This window comes from Anas acuta, chromosome 7 (assembly GCF_963932015.1).
Source record: "Anas acuta chromosome 7, bAnaAcu1.1, whole genome shotgun sequence".
Taxonomy (NCBI): Eukaryota; Metazoa; Chordata; class Aves; order Anseriformes; family Anatidae; genus Anas; species Anas acuta.
This window is the reverse complement of record NC_088985.1, coordinates 14,569,495-14,589,381: the sequence shown is the minus strand read 5'-3', so window position 1 is coordinate 14,589,381 and position 19,887 is coordinate 14,569,495. Positions and strand designations below refer to the sequence as shown.

Sequence of the window (19,887 nt, the reverse complement as noted above, 5' to 3'; positions counted from 1 at the left end):
ATTTAAACTTGTGTTTTCAAATGTTTTCAGTCTTACAGTTCCTTCAATATATATATATATATAATATATATATATATATTTTTTTTGGTCTTCTTTTAGACATTTTCACAGTGCCCCACACAATATATTTTTAATCCAAAGCAAAGGAAAAGGTAATTCAAATAACACATTTGTAATAAAATTTATGTTAAATTTATACTTTTTAGGATTTTTTGTTTATTTATTTTTGCTAGCAATAGAGACATAACAGTTCTTTTTATAATACTTGCCTGTGTTTTATTGGTGCTTAGAACACACTGTTTATCATAGCAAACATATTCCAGTCACCTCTTTCTACACAGAGAGTTTAATATGGAACAGTGAACTAGCACCGAGGGCATAATGTAGTTACATGCTATACCTTTTAAACAATACTACATTGGAGAACTGACCTTACAACTATATATTGACTATATTCTTACAGTAAATATCCTACATATATGAACCAATAATACAGTAAACATCCTACTGCAACAGGGAAAATATAGTTATTAACAGCTCACAACGGTTTTCTATGGCCATGACTTATAGGGTGATGGCAGCATTCACACTACTTGTCAGAGATAACCACAGATATTCACGATGTCTCTTCTGATACTTACTCTCCATCAGCGAGATGAATAATTTTATCTCTGTTTGATCATACAGCCATAACATTCTTGTATTTTAAACACTCCCCTCCCCGCCCCCCCCCCCCCCCCCCCCCCCAAATTAGTATTTTATTTTGTAGATCAGTAAAGCTGAACAGTAAAAGCCATATAAGCATCTAGTGTTTTCATGTTGTTTCTTTGATCATCTACCTGCTTGGACCTTCTGCAAACAGAGATGGAAAACATGCAATTAGCACCTTTACACAACAATGGCCCGATCACGTTACCTAGACATTCTCCTCCAACTTCTTTCCTAAATTATTCCATTCTATTAGCTTTTAAATTGCATTATTCATATTTTATATAAAATACAATTTTATTTACTTTAAAATACTTTTAATTACTTCTTAAAAGTAGCTACTTATTACTTTTATTTATACTTTTTTAAATTCTAAAGCCCATTCACCTTCCTTTAAGAAATAAATCATAATTAGTTTTACATTAATGACATTTTTAATATACTTCTTGATTCTTAGGGAGCCATTTCACATATTATCACCCATAAAAAGCAGTATTTTCCATCTTCATAAATTACCTTATTAACTATCAGTGTGGCTATAACTGATTAATTTTTTATGAAAAACTTTGTCTTTTCATCCTTGGTTTACTGATTGGGTTGAGGGGAGGGAGGTAAGAGACATGATATACAGAAAGTTGTCTTGGCAAAATGCTAGTACAGATAGGGATCTGAAATTTTAACCTTAATATTTGTAGATGAGATAAAATTCAGGAGAAGCTGATCTTGAAAAGCTATATCAAGGTGAGCACAACCTATGCCTTATTTGTACCAGAGCATTCTATCAAGAGAACTGACTCAACTTAGTTACCATGATGCAACAGAACAAAGCCACAAGGAAAATAGTTGATAAAACATTAATTAGTGTAATATGAAGAATAAAAAGATATTCACATAAGTATTTATATGTCCTTAGTTATAAGTATTACAAGGTAAGACACACTATGTTTGACACTGTTTCAAACTGCTATTACTCCAGTTCCCCTGGCTTTCTTAATTAATATTTGATAAAATCATAAACATGTATCAAGAGTATATGTTTTTTTTTTGTTGTTGTTGTTGTTTTTATTATTATTTTTATTTTTTTTGGGGGGGGGGCAGAGGGAGGAGGGAATGTAATATTGTTTCATTATGTAATTATGAATTACTAGTAACACATTCACGTATAATCCAAGTTTACTAAGTGAAATCCATATTTTAGACTTTTTTTTTTTTGAGTCTGTTCATTTTTATGCATTTTTATCTTTACACATTTCTAGACCTGAAACTTAACCTAATGTCCAAGATCCATAACAGAGTGTCAGGAGGCACTTAGTGTCTCCCTTTATAATTACTTCATTTAATGTTTAAACCAGAATTCTTTAACATCAGTTTGCACTCTGTTAAAAAAATCAAAGGGCTTGATACCATCCACAACAATGAAATTGTAGGACATGCAGTAGCTTCAGAAATAAAAGACATGTATGTATCTTTCTGCAGAAATAAGAGAAGTAAAGGTGCTTTGCTTTCTTTTTTTTTTTTTTTTTTTTTTTTTTTACCTGAGACAGCTGTGACAGAAGCCCCAGCTTCTCAAAAGTGCACTTTTTATTGTCTATTTCTATTTAATGGTAAACACAGGCACAAGAGCCTACAGATCACTTCGAACTAACAGATCTCTTAGATGAGGTATATATTTAAGCGTAAGCTTCTGTTGTCCTTAGATACAGCTTGCCAGAGCATAAGACAACAGCCTTATTCTTTTGCCAGGCTATCCCCGACTCCTACTGAGGACTTGGAAACAGTGAAGTAGACAATATCCAGTTTCTGCTTTTTATTGCCTTTCTGTTGGACAAGACTCTGGTTGTCTTCTTTATTGGGTTAGATCTCCTTCAAAAAGTTTCCTTGACAAGTCAATCTCCTCTCTCAAGTCACCTCTCCTAGGCTGGAAAGTAGCCTAATGTTTATAGAAATCATGCTTTTGTGCAGTAGCTTTTAAACCAATCTCTGCAGCTTATTTACTCCTCTTATCCATTAAATAATTAAGATAAGAAAGCTGGGGAAGTTAAAAGACCAATTTTACATTGAAAGTGAAGTACTTAATCTGACACAGACATAGTTTCTCATCCAAAATAGAATCCTTCAACTATCCACTGAAACCTGCCAGTCTGATACTGCCTGATACATTCAATACAAAAATAAAATATAGTCAAAATCAGAGAACAGGAAGAACCGAGACTTTTGAAAGTTTAAGAATAAAGCTTTTGAATCAATAACAAAACACATGAAGTCTCCCATTTGCAATACCTAATATAACTAACCAGCAGAGAACTGGTCAGTTGGTCTTATTGTATTCAAATTTGTATCAGGTGCTGACTATCATGCCTGAAGGAACAGAAAAGCAGTCTTATTTCAGTACCAAGTGGACACGTTGAAATATTCATTAATTATAATCTAAAGTCTAGAGACATACAGTGTCATCAGTATCAACCTCCAGAGCTCCTAACACATAACCTTTAACCTCGTTAACACATGACTTTGAGAATGCCAATCCAAATTGTAATTACTTTAATGACAATTGCAAAGTCAATAATCATAGAATTCAGGCTGTTACTGTCTGCTGAAGAAAGCTTGGGGATCTTGAAATCTGAATCCAACAATATCAAATGGTGATGATTAATTTACTACAAATAGATCACTCAATAACAGAAAAAACAACAACAACAACAACAACAACAAAAAACATGGAAGTGATTATACTATATATTTGTAAAACACTTTCTCTTAACTTTTCTTTTGGGCAAGCAAGAGAGCATGAATATATCCACTGTATTACATTACAGTTTGGAAATTGCTGAGAACTGCTCATTTTAATCACTCAATGTTCCCTAAGTTCTGTCAGTTAAAGAAATCTGCATATGGATTTCAGCAATGTCTTAATTTCCTCTATGCTTTCTGCGCTACTGATTAAATCAATGGACTTTCTTGACAATTACGGCATTTCACAGAAGACAGAAAGGGATCTACACAAATGAGATTTCAAAATACGTAACAAGCTAAGGGGTTCAAAAGTTCTTACACAGCTGGCAAACAAAAATGCAAATGTTATCTAAACCTTTCAATGGCCAAATACAGTTCACAATTGAACTTCATAGTTGTTTGTTTTTTTAGAATCATTTTCCTAACTACCTGTTCATTTTTATGAAAGTTACAAGGGTTTACCCAACAGGAATATGAGCATATCAGTAGTAACGTAAAGAGATAAACTATCTGAACTACTTATACATAACTCCATTTAATGTTTTAATGCACATACTTCTTCAGAAGTGTGTATTCAAAATAGTTAAGGCTGACATTGCCTGTTTAAAAAAGCTTGCTACTCTTGATATCATTGTAAACTATATCAAGTTGTGATGCTTAATTTACAATGAAGACAGTTTGCTAATTAGTGTGTATTTATTCAAAGAATACTTTTATATTTATTTAGAATGATAAAAGCACCTAAATAAAACCTAACTACAACTCTTTTGGCAATGATGTCCATGCCAATATCTATGCCAAGACAGATGTTACAGACATATTAAAACTTTACTATAATAAAATGTAAAAGAGGATTCCTACATACTTACATTTGTGCCCATAAATGAGACCTAAGTGCAGGTAATAAAGTTGTATATGATTGACAGGTTGATTTTGGAAGTACAACAAAAATGAGGATTTATTTTCCAGGCTCTATCATACATGCCTGTCCCACTCTGTCCTCCTTTTGCTCCCCTCTTTATCTCCCCCCAAAATCAGAAAGTTAAATAGGAGAATTCCCTTGTAAGTGCAAACATTTGATGTCAATATTCTTCACTATACTTTGTAGGATAAAGCTGAAGCCTCTCAAACTGGTGCTTACTTTGTGGCAAATCAAATAAAAAAATTCAAACTTCAGCTTCTGCTTCTTGCTGTAATTCCATTATCAGTGAATTAAACTTGATAATTTTTCAACTACTAATATAACAAAGTTTTATAAAAACAGAATTCACTTTAAAAAAAATAAATGCAAGATACATTCCCTTAAGGGAAAGAAAACATCTCACATAGGTGGGTTTTCATTTCTTGGAGTATAAAAGTTGTATATCTGTTGGATATGTAACAGAACTGCATCATTAAAAAAAATAGGTCTTTCATATCAAGAGCCATCAGTTCTAAAGAGACCATGAGCAACTGGTGTTGATGCCCAAGGCTCTTTCCAGAAGGGAAGACATAATGAGTCTAATGGACTGAATGGGAAGGAAAATTTCATATTGTTTATCTGTCTGCACCTATTGGGCACAGAAAAGATAAAAAGCAGAAGTGCAGAACTAAAACACCAGGGAAAAGAGTCTCTATGATGAAAAAGCATTTTGATACATGGATATGCCATCTTCAACTAGCAAATATGGAAATAAAAAAATGAAATCAATATGGAGATAAAATGTATATATAAAAACACCAAAAATTTTATAAAGTGAGCAGAAATATATATTTCATAAATGCAACTATATAGGTCAGAAATATGTTTTAGACCTGAAAATGTGCACTAGTAGAGTCAAAATAATAAATAAATAAAAGTTAATTTACGATCAGTTTACCCAACACTTTGCAATGTCTAGCACGAGGGAAAAGAGACCGACCCGAAAAGTAATCCTTAGGGGGAGAACAAAACAAAACAAACAAACAAACAAAAATTCTAGAGTTTGATAAAAAGGATCTACAGGTTTTTCAGACATCTCCTAGTGTAACATGCAAACCCGTTATGTTCAACTTGGTGAGTTACGTTACTGTTGTATAATATGGAAGAATTTCCAATTCATACATACTTCAGAAGGATGGAAGGTTAGTTTGTTGAAGAGACATACATTACTTTATCAAATTGAAATCTCTCAGGGTGCTATTTTCAAGTAGTCTTCCAATTTAAAGACTAGCTTTACAGCTCCATTTTCAATAATATTTAACAATTCTTTAAGGATAGCAGAAACACATTTTAAAATCTCATAAATTGGAGGTTAGTCATATTGAAGGAAACAAACTTTTATGTTTAAACATCAATTTACTAAGGCCTTTGTTGAGACTAAACAAGAGCAAACTGAAATCGTGTTCAAGAAACTTCATTTTGAACTTAGCTTTTTGTACCTGGACTGAGTTTTCATACATAATACTTTTGAGGGTTAGCAGAATGTGACAGTTCATCTTTGTTTATATTGTTTAAAGCAAAAAGTAGAATTATTTAGCTAAACCAACAGAATTGATTCTGCCAGGTTCTGTTTAAATACGCCTGGTCACTAAATTGTACCACGGAGTAAAAATGGTAGCATGCAGCTGCACTGTCCAGATACTCTAGTGACATTCAAAACACATATAATTTACCTACTGGTAAATATTAATGAAAATGAGCAGTCTGAAGCTGAATGCTGCCTCCCTTCTCTGACCATTCTTATCCTTTCTCTCATGGAGTAAGTATTAAACTGTAAAGTGAAACTGGAGAGCAAATTCAAATGATGTCTGTCCCAAAAACATATTTCCTTTTATACGCTCCAATTAATACAGTTTTCTTTTTGCAATATGTGCAAAACTATTGTCATATTGAAAGCCTTAGTAGAAGATACTCCCAAAGTGTAAGAGATTCTTCCAGTTCAAAATTTTCTGCACAAGGTTTTACCTTACAGGCTATGAGTTGGATAGATTTAAAAACTAAAAACAAGGCAGCCAAAGTTACAAGACTAGACTTCCTTCCTTGTTGCAATGAAGGAAGTTGCAAACATTTTTCGTTGACGCTATAGTGCGGATAATATACTGCTACTTGTTACCAAGATACATAGCTACAATTTCTCAAAGTACATTCAATAGCTTCAGAATGCATGTTATGGGAATAAATATGCTAATATGTCAGTCATGCATTACAGCTACTCACTTTCAAATTAAGCTTGCAAGTCCTGTACGTCAGTAGCCAGCATTTTAACTCATTCTATCTGAGTGGCATACAATTCCTACAGCAGCAGGAGAGACACTAGACTTCACAAGAAAAGTGGGGCTTTCAGCAGCTTTAGTGGTAAGCTGTCAAGTTGTCTTTGCTGCAGCATTTAAAGCTGAAACTAAGCATTAATTACACCAGAGAGGATCCTCCTGTGCCAAAGTAATGCACATTTAAGGAGCCGTGTAAAACTTTTCAAGTCAATTAGAATATACTGAGAACATTTGTCAGGAAGCTTGCACAAATTCAAATAACTATCAAACAACCGTTATGAAGAAAGCACTAAATGAATATATAAGACACAAAAAAAACTGATTTTAATATACTGTATTTTGTATGGACAAACTATTATTTTTTTTTTGCTAAACACTGAAATGTAGATTTTTTTTTTTAAACTATGAGTTTAGCAGTTGATTCCACACCTCAAAAAAATATCACTGATGGCAAAGCTGCACACAAGCATATGCATAAACATCTTCAAAAGTATTCATTATCTCATCACTGCTTCATTTGTGATTACAAGCACAATTTTATTAAATATTCTAAATGCAGTAAGAAAAATATTAAACAGTATTAACTGCATCATCATAGCAGCCCTTTGCATGAGACTGAATAGGTTCCTTCAGGGGAAGCTATCTGTCTCTCTAGTGAGTTTTGCAAATAGGCTTCATTTGCACCAGTTGTGTCCATATATTTTTGTTAAATGTTTGAGTATTTTAAGTGGCCCATGGGTGGAAGCTAAATTTCCTCTGCACCAGTCTTATCAAGAGGATGCAACACACCATTATCATTAGGAACACATGTATTTACTTACTTTCCTTATAGCTGTACTCAGGAAAGAATTATCAAGGACTTTTCCAAACTTATGCTTGACATTAATGTAATGATACAGTCTTACAAATATTTTTCGACAACAAAGACTTTTATAACAGAAGTCACCTTCTTCAGCAGTAGTTTCCCTAAGACAGTATTGCTATAAATCTGAGTGCTAACGATGCTCTTGACTTTCTCAAAATAATTATCTATTTTCTCTTGAGAAAACATTCAAAAGTTGACATAACATGATTTGCAACTGTTTGCTATTCCTCATTGTAACAAATGCCATTAGTACCTTAATTTAGGGGGAAAAATGCAGGTCAAAAGGTGTTAGCAGAGTATTTTTATTCCCACTGTAGGAAATGTTTCATGCTTTATTATGTGCATATAGTACACATTACATTGTATTATAATATATAATAATTATTTATTTATAGATTCTATCTAGAGATTCTAGATAGATGGCCATGCCTAGATTCTATAGGCGTGGCCATCTATCTAGAGGTCACAGAAATCTCTGCAACAAAACACAAACTTTCTGACAATAACTTAACAGCAGTCAGCTCCCCTAGTAGAAGCTATAAACTGACAGTAACGCCACAAAGAGTCTGGATTAGACTACACTGTGATCTGATTAAAAAATTAGTAATTTAAAGGTAAATATTTATGAATTATATCTGATGTATACACTTAAATTTCTGTTTTTGCTCTTCCATTTTCTGAACTAGGAATTCAATAAACACACATTTGATCCTTTTCTTAACTTGATTTTAGCATGTGTATCCACCTGGTGCACACATAACTCATCTCCACAAATAGTATTTAAAACTAATAAAGCAAGGAGGAAAAACTATTTAATGTTTGATTATCCATACACTTCATGGAAGCTGCAACAGAAGAGAAAGTTTAAGAAAGACATAATTTAGCAATGAAAGAAAGCTGATGGAAGAATGTCAGCTACTTCCTTTAACACAGTGCCACAGCTGAAAATAAAGTAACTTATTAATCCTAAATATTGGACCATAGTGAGAAATTAACACATTGCTGTTTTTTATTATTTTAGTTGCACCTATTTTTTTTCCCAAGTATTCAATACTTTTAGACTTTTTTTTTTCAAGTAAGACAAGATCCACTAAAACTACAACCATTTCACAAAAAGGCAACAAGATGGCTATCTAAAGATATATTGACAGCCCAAAATCTCTGCAAAATTGAATAGTACAATGGTAAAGAAATGTGTATGCTAGAAGAACTTGCTTTCCCACAGGATCGTGTGAAGAAGCACATCCTTCAATCCAAAGCAGAAACCCTGCAAAACAATGCTTGGTATTGTCAATAATAAATAAATATTCAAAAAAAAAAAAAAAGAAAGTGCATAAACATAACTTAAGCTAGCTGCAGTTGCCAAGGAAACCAGCAAGACTTCCTTAACACTTCCTACTCTATTCCATTATCATTCAGTATCTCATGAACTCAAATGGAGAAGCATTGTTCCTCTTCCCATGGAAACCAAGGAAGTAGCCTACATCATTTTCACAAAGAATTAAAGTAATCTAGAACACTTCTCTTGGACTCATTTACATGCCACCAAGGACTAAGGAAGATTAAAAAGAACTAAACAGACAAACTAATTTCTCAATATCTCAATATTCCGAACTATCCCCGATGAACAGTAAATTAGTGGAGAACAGTTGCAAGCAGCATATAATCCGTGAACAAATGTGATGAATAGATCTGTGCAGTTACACTAACATACTGATAGGCGCATTCTCAGCTGCTTTGTATCCAGTCTTAATGCAAATTTCCTACCCTGGTAAGGCTATGCTCTTTAGTCTCTACAACATGTTTTCTTATTTGTTGACCAGGGTGAGAGAAGGGGAACATCTATACAGATGCAATAATATATAATCTAAAATGCGTACACTTTTTCATCTCAGAAGACCTAATTACTACTACTAATAATAATAAAAGATCTGCTACAGACACATTCAGGAATGTGCATATTGTTAAACAAACGAGATTCATGAATATTAGAATGCCCGTGTGTTAAAGGTTAATTACCTCACCTTCACTCCCTCTGCCTAGACACATCTATTCTATTAATCTACAGATGTATAGTTAAGTACACCTGTGATCTAGTGATTAGAAAGTATAACTGCAAACTGCAAAAGATGCCAATCTGTCTTGTTCTTGACAACGCTCAGAATTCTATCTTTCTATGACCTCAAGTGCAGGGTCAGTCAATTATTTCAAAGAGCTATCCACAATGATGCCAATATCTTTCCTCAGCAAAATCCATCTGTTCTGGTCTCAGAATCATTTAAGTGTTTTTAAGGCTTTTTTTCTCTTGATTCATTTCCCTATACTTACACACACTGAAGTTCATCTGCCACACACTTGTTACTATGGTTATGAAAATGCTACTAATTTCTACACTTGGAGGTCATCAACAGCTTTTTTATTTATGCTTTACTTTCTTCATCCATAAAATAAGAGATAGTCTTAACAGATAGTTGTATACTTAATTTATCACCTATCTACTCATTGATTTAGCATCCTCAGAGATGTGTAGAAAGGCAAATTAATGGTTAATGTAATTAGATCATTTATTTTAATGTCCCTGAAATGTTTAAGTGTCCCAAATAGTCAGGTAAAATCACAATTTCATGCTAGCAATCGGAAGCAGATTCAGTTACAAGCAGATAAAAATAAGTCCTTTCTCCTCAAACAGGATGACAGTTAACCTTGCACTAAATCTTTAAGGTATCTTTCAAAAACTTTTAACTACATGCTGAGAAACACATTTTCTTGTAACTTTCATGAACTATTTTACTTGTTTATTCAAATGAGTGTTGGTATAGGTCTTGGTTTGATGAACATTTTAAAAAAAAAAAACACCAAGGTCAGGGGGCATCCTATGGTTCGTGCCTGTGTTCCTGACCTGGAGGCCAAAATACTTTCCTCCTTGCCTGTAGTTCAGAATATTACAGCACACAACAAGGGAAAACATGGAACTTCCCTTGAAATGGGAAGGGAATTTCTAGTTATTTTTGCCTAACTAGGGGAATTTCACAAAAAACTTTCTTTAACTAGCTAAGAAAAATTGTCATGCCTTAACCAATAACTGCATTAACTGCAAAACAAGTCCTGTTATCCAAGAATGTAAGTGTGTCACTGCTGAAAAAATAATGTCAGGTTCAGATTTGTAAAATGCTTGGGATATAATGAGTATGAACGACTAAAACACAGAAGAATGAATTCTATTTGTGTCATCAGGTCAATTAATACATTTGATTCTAAGTGAAGTCTTATTCCAATTAACTACACCATAAGAACATCACAGGTCATCAGAAAAAAAAAAAAAAGGCTGTTAAGGCGACAAAAAGATTAGTTGCAAGAGATCTCCTCTTGAGTGATGGGATCCCACACTGGAAAGAAAGAAAAAAATTTACAAAAGCTTTGTTTACCATCGAGAAATCATGCTCAACTCTCAATTCCGTGATATCGTATACTGCCCAAGGCTTCTCTTTCTGCTCTGGAAATGTAGTAAAATAGCTGATATAGTCAAAAACGCTGAAAAAAATGTATGTATACCAAATGTACCTGCCTTCTCCAAATTCATATCTGTCAGGGCTACAAATTTATCCTTCAAGCACCTTGTCTCATTAAAGTCATGAAAGAACTGTTATTGCCTTTGGAAGCACCGAGAAATCCAAATAATTTCTATGCTGCTAAATTTTACTTTGGCTGCTAGGCAACTGTAAATTATTGCAAGAGGGTTTTTGCGTGTGTGTGTTGTGTTTTTTTTTTTCCCCTTAACGTTAAAAGAATTTGAATCCAATCCTTCAGAAAAATAAAAATAAATATGTAGAAAGAGTAAAGCTCTTTCTACTGTAAAAACATCCTAAAAAAAAAAAAAAAAAAAAAGGATATAGCATATTTATGTATTTTGCCAGCAAAATCTACTATAATTTATCATATATTTAAAAATCCACTGTTTTGTTTTTTTTTTTTTTTTTTCAAAACACTCTACCAGCTCTCAAACTATTCTTCTGACTATAAACAACAATAAGAAAAAAAGTATTTTTTATTCCATTGCTTCATGTATGCTTTTTATTCCTGCCAAATGGAGTACTATTATTTGCTATCTTTTTTATAATAAAGTATACGATCCTATTTATTTAGGATCTTATTTATTGACAAAAACTACAACTTCTTCAAGGAAAAATTACTGACACTTATTATTTCTTGAGTAAGCAATAATATAGCAAATTTACTTGTATTTCAGCATCATATGTATTTATAATTAAACTGTGATGGTTACAAACAAAATAGACAACTTGACTGTTGAAAAATTTCAGTCATAGAAATACGCCACTCTTCTATTGAATGAGCAGTTAGGCCTTACAACATTTTCAGCCGTTCTTCAAAATTCCAATCAAGTGTCTGGATGTTTCAATAGAAAAACTTCATCACATTCTCTATTGATTTGGTGGGCTTTGATTCAGACGTTTAAAGTTTTGGCACCAGTATCTCAGAAACTATGATGTTCAAACCTTACAGAAGGCTAGGCAAAACCTAGTCACAAGTTTTATTACTATTTATCTCAAAGCTCTTCCTCTTCTTTAGATATTTAAATAGAGTTAATAAGCATTAAGAATATTAAGAAATCAACCTTAGGAGTCTTCTAATGAAAAAACTTCATTAATATACCGCTGTCACTATTTGTCTATGTCACTCCTCTTTCCCTGCCCACCCCCACCTGCCACACCAAAAAAGGCTTGTTTTCCTCTTTCCTTCAACATTGCCAATTTAAAAGACATTTTCCTTATGCAGTGATTAAAAAAAAAAAAAAAAAAAAAAAGCTTTATATATTAGAATATAATACAAATTGACCTCTTTCTGTTGCTGTGAGTCAAGGCAGCAGGCAAAACCACCACATGGCACCCAGCACTAGATAGCTAAGTAAAGCTTCTATCTCTGCTACGCATTCACAGATCATGTGTTAAAACAGAAGAAAACAGCAACTTGCTCTGCCATTTTATTTCTCAGATTTGCAATTGAAATAGTGATTTTCTTTGCTGGTTTGCAGGAGAGTCCACACTCAACTGTGTCCTAGATTGAACTGTGGTAACTTCAACAATACACTTACAGTTTTCTCTTATATATCATGATGTACTTTTAATTACCTAATTACAGAAGTCTTTTTCTTCTTACTTGAACGAATAAAAAAACTAATTTCAGGAAGCAAAATCAGTTCATAAACACCTTCAATTTCCTGATTGTTCAGATTAATTATGAATGTGTCTGATTGTTTTCTGAGAAGCTCAACTCAGGAATTGTTATTTGATACTTCCATCATCTACATCTACATTATATTGCACTTAAACAGCACTTCCCTGAGCAGATCTTCAGGCAACTTTCACCATTTTTGGTGATTTAGATCTATGACATCAACTGCAAACAGTACTGCATGGGTTCAGTTTGCATGTTCTTAAATCATTTACTTATGTAATTTAATAAAGAGACATTTTTAAACAGTATGTAAAATTCTTATCTACATTATATAAGAGCATGAGTCACATTTTCAAAGGTTGTGCCACCAAGAATATTAAGTTTCAGGCATGTTTTTAAAACCTCAAAAATGAGGAAAAGGATATTCAGACCACACAACTGTAATCATCGTGCTTAGCTAACTCAGTGTTCTGCACCACTTCAGGAGACAAAAAGGGATTCTAACTGGAAAACATTCTGGATCATCTGCTACAAATGCCTTCTTCCAAAACCTGCCCTTCAGATAAAACTGGGTAGTGTGAATATTCCTTCATGCACACATCACTTTTGAAATGTCAATGTGGAATTTAAGCTCCTACAGCAGTAAGCAGTGCTTAGTGCAAAGAGTGATTTTAATTTAAAATCTCACAGTGTAAAAAGGTACTATAATTTCCGCAGATATCTCATACAGTTTTGATTCTGTAGCACTGTAAGGCCACTAGCTCATTCTCCAAGGAAAAAAAAAATTAATAATAATAATACACATGTTGATTCAGAAATACAATAGCTAGTAGAAACAGACTGTTCAGTTAGTTGGAATTCATGAGTAAGTCATAATATTTTTAAACAGTATTTACTTTATAAAAATATTGACTTGACTTAGCTATATCCTATATCTACAAATAATGTGAATATTCCCTTCAGCACAAAAGTTCATTGAAGCAGTTAGCCTTTAGCAAATATAACCATAATGTAAATTTTAAATGAACAGTTAGTGTTGACACTGCAAATGGTCCTCCAAAAATTACATCGTATTCAAATCAATTCAAATCCTGAAACTGGTGAGTACTACATTAAAACAAATGTATCTCATTTTCTAAACTAATGAAAATTAACAGGCCCCATATATGACCATTTGTTTCTCGTACTGATGTGCCCAGATGCGTAAAGTAGCTGTTGTCCTATTTGAGAAGAACATCAAAATATTCTCAGAAGTAATCTGACTCAGTGATGCTGTTCATCTGCCAACAAATAAAACTCTGAAATTAAACCAGTTCCTTGTAAGATGCAACAATAAACTTAGCACACACACAAAAATAAAAATAAATAAATCCAATGGAATCCAATAAGTTCTCCTAGTATCTTGAAGGAAAAGCACAAAATAAAATATGTTTTATAGTTTGTGTTTTGGCCTAGACTGTTGGTTTACTTTTGTTCCTATTCCCCTCAGTAAGAACAATATAGGCTTATTTCTGATTACATAGCTAATAGCAAAAGACTATTTTGCATGATTTCTAACCTTGATGCTTAAACTAGAAAAAGAAACGTGACTCTAATATTTCATAGAATCATAGAATATCCTGAGTTGGAAGGGACCCTTAAGGATCATCAAGTCCAACTCTTGACACCGCACAGGTCTACCCAAAAGTTCAGACCATGTGACTAAGTGCACAGTCCAATCTCTTCTTAAATTCAGACAGGCTCGGTGCAGTGACCACTTCCCTGGGGAGCCTGTTCCAGTGTGCAACCACCCTCTCTGTGAAGAACCCCCTCCTGATGTCAAGCCTAAATTTGTCACTTTTAATGCTGAAGATGTCAGAAAAACATGTGAAAGATCAATATGCTGCTTCTTATAAAATGATCAATGTAATGCTAAGTGTGGCACTAGAACATACTTTTAACATATTGATGTAAGTCAGCGTTTAACATAAGCAAATATGCAGAAGTGTCGGTTTTTTGTTTGTTTAGGAAAAAATAATCAAAATAATATTAATGCAGAATTAAACAAGACAGTAGCAACTAAGCCACCTCAACTTCTAACTGTAAAGGACTTTATTAGGATGAGAAAATTCATTTCTTTTCCTTCTATCCCCACTGCCAAATAATTGTTCTACATATAAGAACTGACCGTAACATATCTCTTAACCAAAGTAAACTATCAAGAACTGTTTTAATTTTAATTGAAACTAGTTCAAGAATTTCACTGGAATCATACAAGTTTTAAATAGGACTTAAATTGCTTTGGCTGCTAGTCAGTATTTGCTTTCTAACAGAGAACTAATCAAAATCACACATGAGACACCTTTAACTGCAGTGGATTCAAGACGAAGCCTTTGGTAATAAAGGATGATTTCACAAGGCTATAAAATAATTATATTCAAAGTGAAAACTGTAAAGTTTTTTACCACAGCTTTAAATCGCAGATTATCCTGATCTGATTTGTGGCTCTATTTGATATATAACTCCTTCATAATAAAAATATTTCATATCTTCATAAAGGAAGAACTCAAGAGAACATAAAGTCATTCCTAATCTATTGGAAGTGTCTGTGCACAGCTATCATCACATATTCTGTTCAGATTTGTCTCTGCTTTACAGTTCTGACCACTATCTACACATATTATATAATGCTTATTTTCCTAGTTGGCTTCTATTTTTACTAGCACAATTTTCTTCCAGACAAAATAGACCTATAGTTTTACAACACAATACAAACATGAAATTATTAGTATTAGTGTTCAGAGCTCAGAATCCCGGTGCCAGAATACTGAAACAGGCTAGGGCAAAGGTGAAACTATGGCAGAAAGAAGCTTTTCTTTATTGCCATCTCTGCTTCTCTTTATAGTAAGAATTAGTATACTATCTAACTTCCAACAGAGAGAAAACTGGGATTGACTTCGTGCTGGTGCAACACATCAACTCTAAATCTTCCACTAATGCTGGAACACAATGCTTGTGTAACAAATGCTCTTTAAAATACATATATAGAAAAAAAAAAAAAAAAAAAAGAAAAAAAAAAAGAAATAAAACACAAAAAACTTACAAGTACTCTGCCAGTTAATGTCTGGGCAGATATCATGACTCCTGCCCAATCTTTTACAGAGGTCATCCATCCCACTTCTGCTGCCACGTTCTCTTCTTTTTCATCTGTTGGTTTGCAGGCCCCATCTGCCTGTGTATCTCCACCACCATTGATCTTCTGGGCCTCCTGCAAAGGAAAGGTTTGTGTTTGTTAATGTTTAACAGTTTGACAGTGAAAGTCAGCATACAGTCATGACTAAGAAATGCTATGAGCAATCCTATAAGCAAAACCATCCTGCTAGATGAAAGTACGCACCTACTTAGCCATGTCTCTCTAGAAATAGTTGTTCTATAAGGTACCAGACTAACTGCTAGATAATAATACTCTTCTTGACATTAAATCAGAAATCATCAAATATGCTATATGTTACTTGCCTGTATGCAGCATAATTGCCAACAGCCATGTATGCAATTACAGAGCTACATATAAAAGTCTGAGACATACACTAAAGGTCTGTTTGATTTTTTTGTTCAAAACATGTGCGAAGGGTAAATGTAAAATATGCACAATTTTAATTTACTGTCACTACAACTAATTATCTGTGCAAGCCCTTGTTAAGAAGACTCATATAACAAGACCATAATCATTAAGCGTGAGGTGAACAAAATACTCCACAGAGAACCTGCAGTGAGCTGCCATGCTATCATCAACCAGTGTTTCAATGAAAGTGTTTAATACATCACAGGAATTCTTCTGTCAATAAGTGGTTCTCATAGAACAGACAGCTAGAAATTAAACAGGAACTTCATCTGCACTGATGAGTCACATGCATTGGAATTCAGATCAGTCTCTCATGGATGCTTCAGCAAGGATGTCATGCTCTGCAACTGCCTGCTATCTGCTGCAGTCGGATGCTGCTATCTGCTACGGATGCTGCACAAAAATCAAGGGAAATGATAATAGGAAAAGCCAGCTTGGATTGTACAGCATTTAAAACATGCCGTATGCAAAGTATCAGACTGTGCCATAAGCATGCCTTTGGTGACAGCATAATACTAATGACTTCCTGAATACTTGACAAGTTATGCTAAACAAGCAAAGTGTGAGGGAAGCAGCAAAAATTCAGTACTAAGGTAAGTACTGAGTACTTGAACTGCACCCATAGATCTACATTAGTACTTCAAACATGTAGTATGGACCAACAGCTTGAAAGATCTTGTTTGTATATCAATCACTTACAAGCCACTAAGCAGAAAATCAATTCTCATTAATCCTCTTTGGGATTTTTGTTATAAAAACATGTTTGACACTAGTTGAGTAATGATTACTGCTATAGGAATACTGCACTACCAAGGTCAGAACTCGCAGTTCTGAGATGACCTTGAGGACACAAGTGGACATAAATGAAATGGCATTTTCTTAGAGCAGCACTGAACTAATAAAGCAGTTACACTGAATCTGTCAAAAAAGAGCAGCAGAACAACATTAAAAATGTAATATGGGGACCAACAGTTGTTTTTGTAGAATCTCAGTTTTGCATCTTAATTAGCTAATCAGATTCCTATCTGCTACTCTCCCACCCAAAATGTGGGCTATGTCTTACTCGCAATGTGCATGACGTGGATATATTGTTAATAAATTACTCACAGTTACAACAGAAGTTCAGCAAAAGCAAAATTCAATATTTCTAAGCAAATAATGAGACAAAAGATAAAAGCTACTCTGTATTTGCATAACTGGACCTCATTCCCTGATAAATATGGATACAATGAATCAGATGTTTTACACTCAGCATTGAAGGAAGTATACTGCATTGCACAGGCACAAAGCACAACCTACAGAAATGAGCTCATTGCTTAGGACAGTAATATGTGATGCATGCAGCACAAGGCATTTCCAGGACAGTAATGTTCAGCCAGGAATGATTTGTGACCCTTATCATCATCCAGCCATACAGATCCTAAAGAAATGCCTGGACATCAGGAAAGAGAGAGAAAATGAGAAGCCTCTTTTTTTCTTTCTTTCTTTTTTTTTTTTTTTTTTTTTTTTTTTCTTAAGTGGTAGGTGTGGTTGTATGCATTACAGTCAGTGTAATGCAATAGGATGTTGACGTTTAGTCAAACTAGATGTATCTCCATGGCTCCGGGAGACTCATAGGCTTCACAGGCCCTGACCCCTCCCCTCTGAGGGCTCCTCCAACCCTGCCCATGGCCCAGGACTCCATGTCAGCCCTGCCCACAGCCTTTAGCCCTACCCAGCTGCAGGTGCCATCAAACAGGGCCACACTAACTTGGCTGCTCAGCAGCTGTCTCTGACCCTGGTTCCTCTCACTGTGCCTGATCCTGACCTTCACGCACAGGCTGACACCTCAGCCTGCCCTCCTCTCCAGGGCATCTCTTGGCTGGGGCAGTGAGACAGGCCCTGGCTGACATGCCCTGGCTGCTAGCCTGGGTAGGCCCTGGCCCTGCAGGGCCCTGACTGCCCCCGACTTGTTAAAAATTACATGGTCTCCACACCATTTATTTCTATCTCTCCACCAGTTTGTCTCTCTTTTGTAGCTGTTAGAGCTGGTCTTTCAGACTGTAAACTTTTAAAATCAGATTTTACTGCATGATGCTCCTATGTGAAGCACATAGGCTCCAATTTATGCTCTGAACAAGCTTACAGTGAATTACAGTATTAATGTGGTTTTCATAGTAAGGGAAATATAATTATCTCATCCAGTCATATAAGAAACTGAGACAGTGATTAGGTGCCTAAGTCAGTCACCAGAGAAGTCAGTGGCAGAGCAAGGATGAATCATACAATCATTAAGGCTGGAAAAGACCTCCAAGATCACCCAGTCTAACCATTACCCTACTGCCAATGTCACCCATCAAACTATGCCCCTAAGCACCAGGTCCAACCTTTCCTTACACACCCCCAGGGATGGTGACTCCACCACTTCCCTGGGCAACCCATTCCAATGCCTCTATGAGAAGAAATGTCCCCTAATTTCCAACCTAAACCTCCCCTGGTGCAGCTTGAGGCCATCCCCTCTAGGCCTATCACTAGTTATCTGTGAGAGGAGGCCAACCCCCAGCTCCCCACAACTTCCTCTCAGGGAAGTGAACAGTGAGGCCTGCCATGAGCCTCCTCTTCTCCAGGCTAAACAAACACAGTTCCCTAAGCTGATGCTCACAGCACTTGTATTCCAGGCCCTTCGCCAGCTTTGTAGCCCCAATCTGGACACACTCCAGCGCCTCGATGTCCTTCTTGGAGTGAGGGGCCCAAAACTGAACACAGTACTTGAGGTGCGTCCTCACCAGAGCTGAGATGAAACCACAGACTTCTTTGATTTTTCCATCCAGCACTCCTATTTGAAATCACAACGATGCATACCCTGCTAAAAAACATTCCTAATTATGGATTGTTATAAGAAGTCACAGAACTACAAGTCATAAAATGAAAAGATCTGAATGGAAAAATCCATTTTGTGGCAGTGAACTTTAAATCATTAAACTATTAAAATATTGTTATTGATTACATGTTCCTTACCCCAACCTTCTTATCAATATATCAAACAATTTGCAAGATGTGATTATTTATAAGAATATAAAAATAATATTTCCTGATATACAATAAAAATAGCAGATGAGTTACTTGTTGAAGGAAAAAGGTAACCTTGATATTTTCAATAGGTTCCATTTCTCGAGTTCTTTGTGGAGTTGAATCAACTTTTGGTTGCCAGCAGAATATAGCAATAAGATGTGACAGATTTATCCAGAATTTCATTCTCTGAAGGTACTCAAGTCTGCAATACCCTTGGATGGCTGTATTTATGCATGTGTACTACTTCTTAATTAACATGTAAGTAATACAATCATCCCCTGACAAGTATCCTTTGGAGCACAGTCTCCTGATCAGCTACACAGCAAGCCTAACCCCTGCTATCATTGTAGCTCTAACTACTATTTAGGCAAATCATTGTTATGTAATATTCATATTCAGTTGGAATGTTTTTATATTTTCATCTCCATGGATAACTTATTAGCTTACTTAATTGGCAGTCAAGTATTAACAAAAGTTTATTCCCAAATCATTATGCAGTTGTGTA

At 34.7% G+C, this 19,887-nt stretch overlaps 1 protein-coding gene across 43 annotated transcripts in view; it reads right to left on the bottom strand.

Moving 5' to 3' along the window:
- KCNMA1 (potassium calcium-activated channel subfamily M alpha 1) overlaps positions 1-19,887 on the bottom strand; it is a 467,608-nt gene that overhangs the window by 324,687 nt on the left and 123,034 nt on the right. For all 43 annotated transcript variants that reach the window (XR_011098420.1, XM_068688932.1, XM_068688931.1 and 40 more), the window contains exon 2: positions 15,813-15,977. Coding sequence is in view for 42 of the 43 variants with exons in the window: in XM_068688932.1 (XP_068545033.1) it covers positions 15,813-15,977 (165 nt within the window). In the remaining variant the exon portion in view is untranslated. The remainder of the gene's footprint in view (positions 1-15,812; positions 15,978-19,887) is intronic.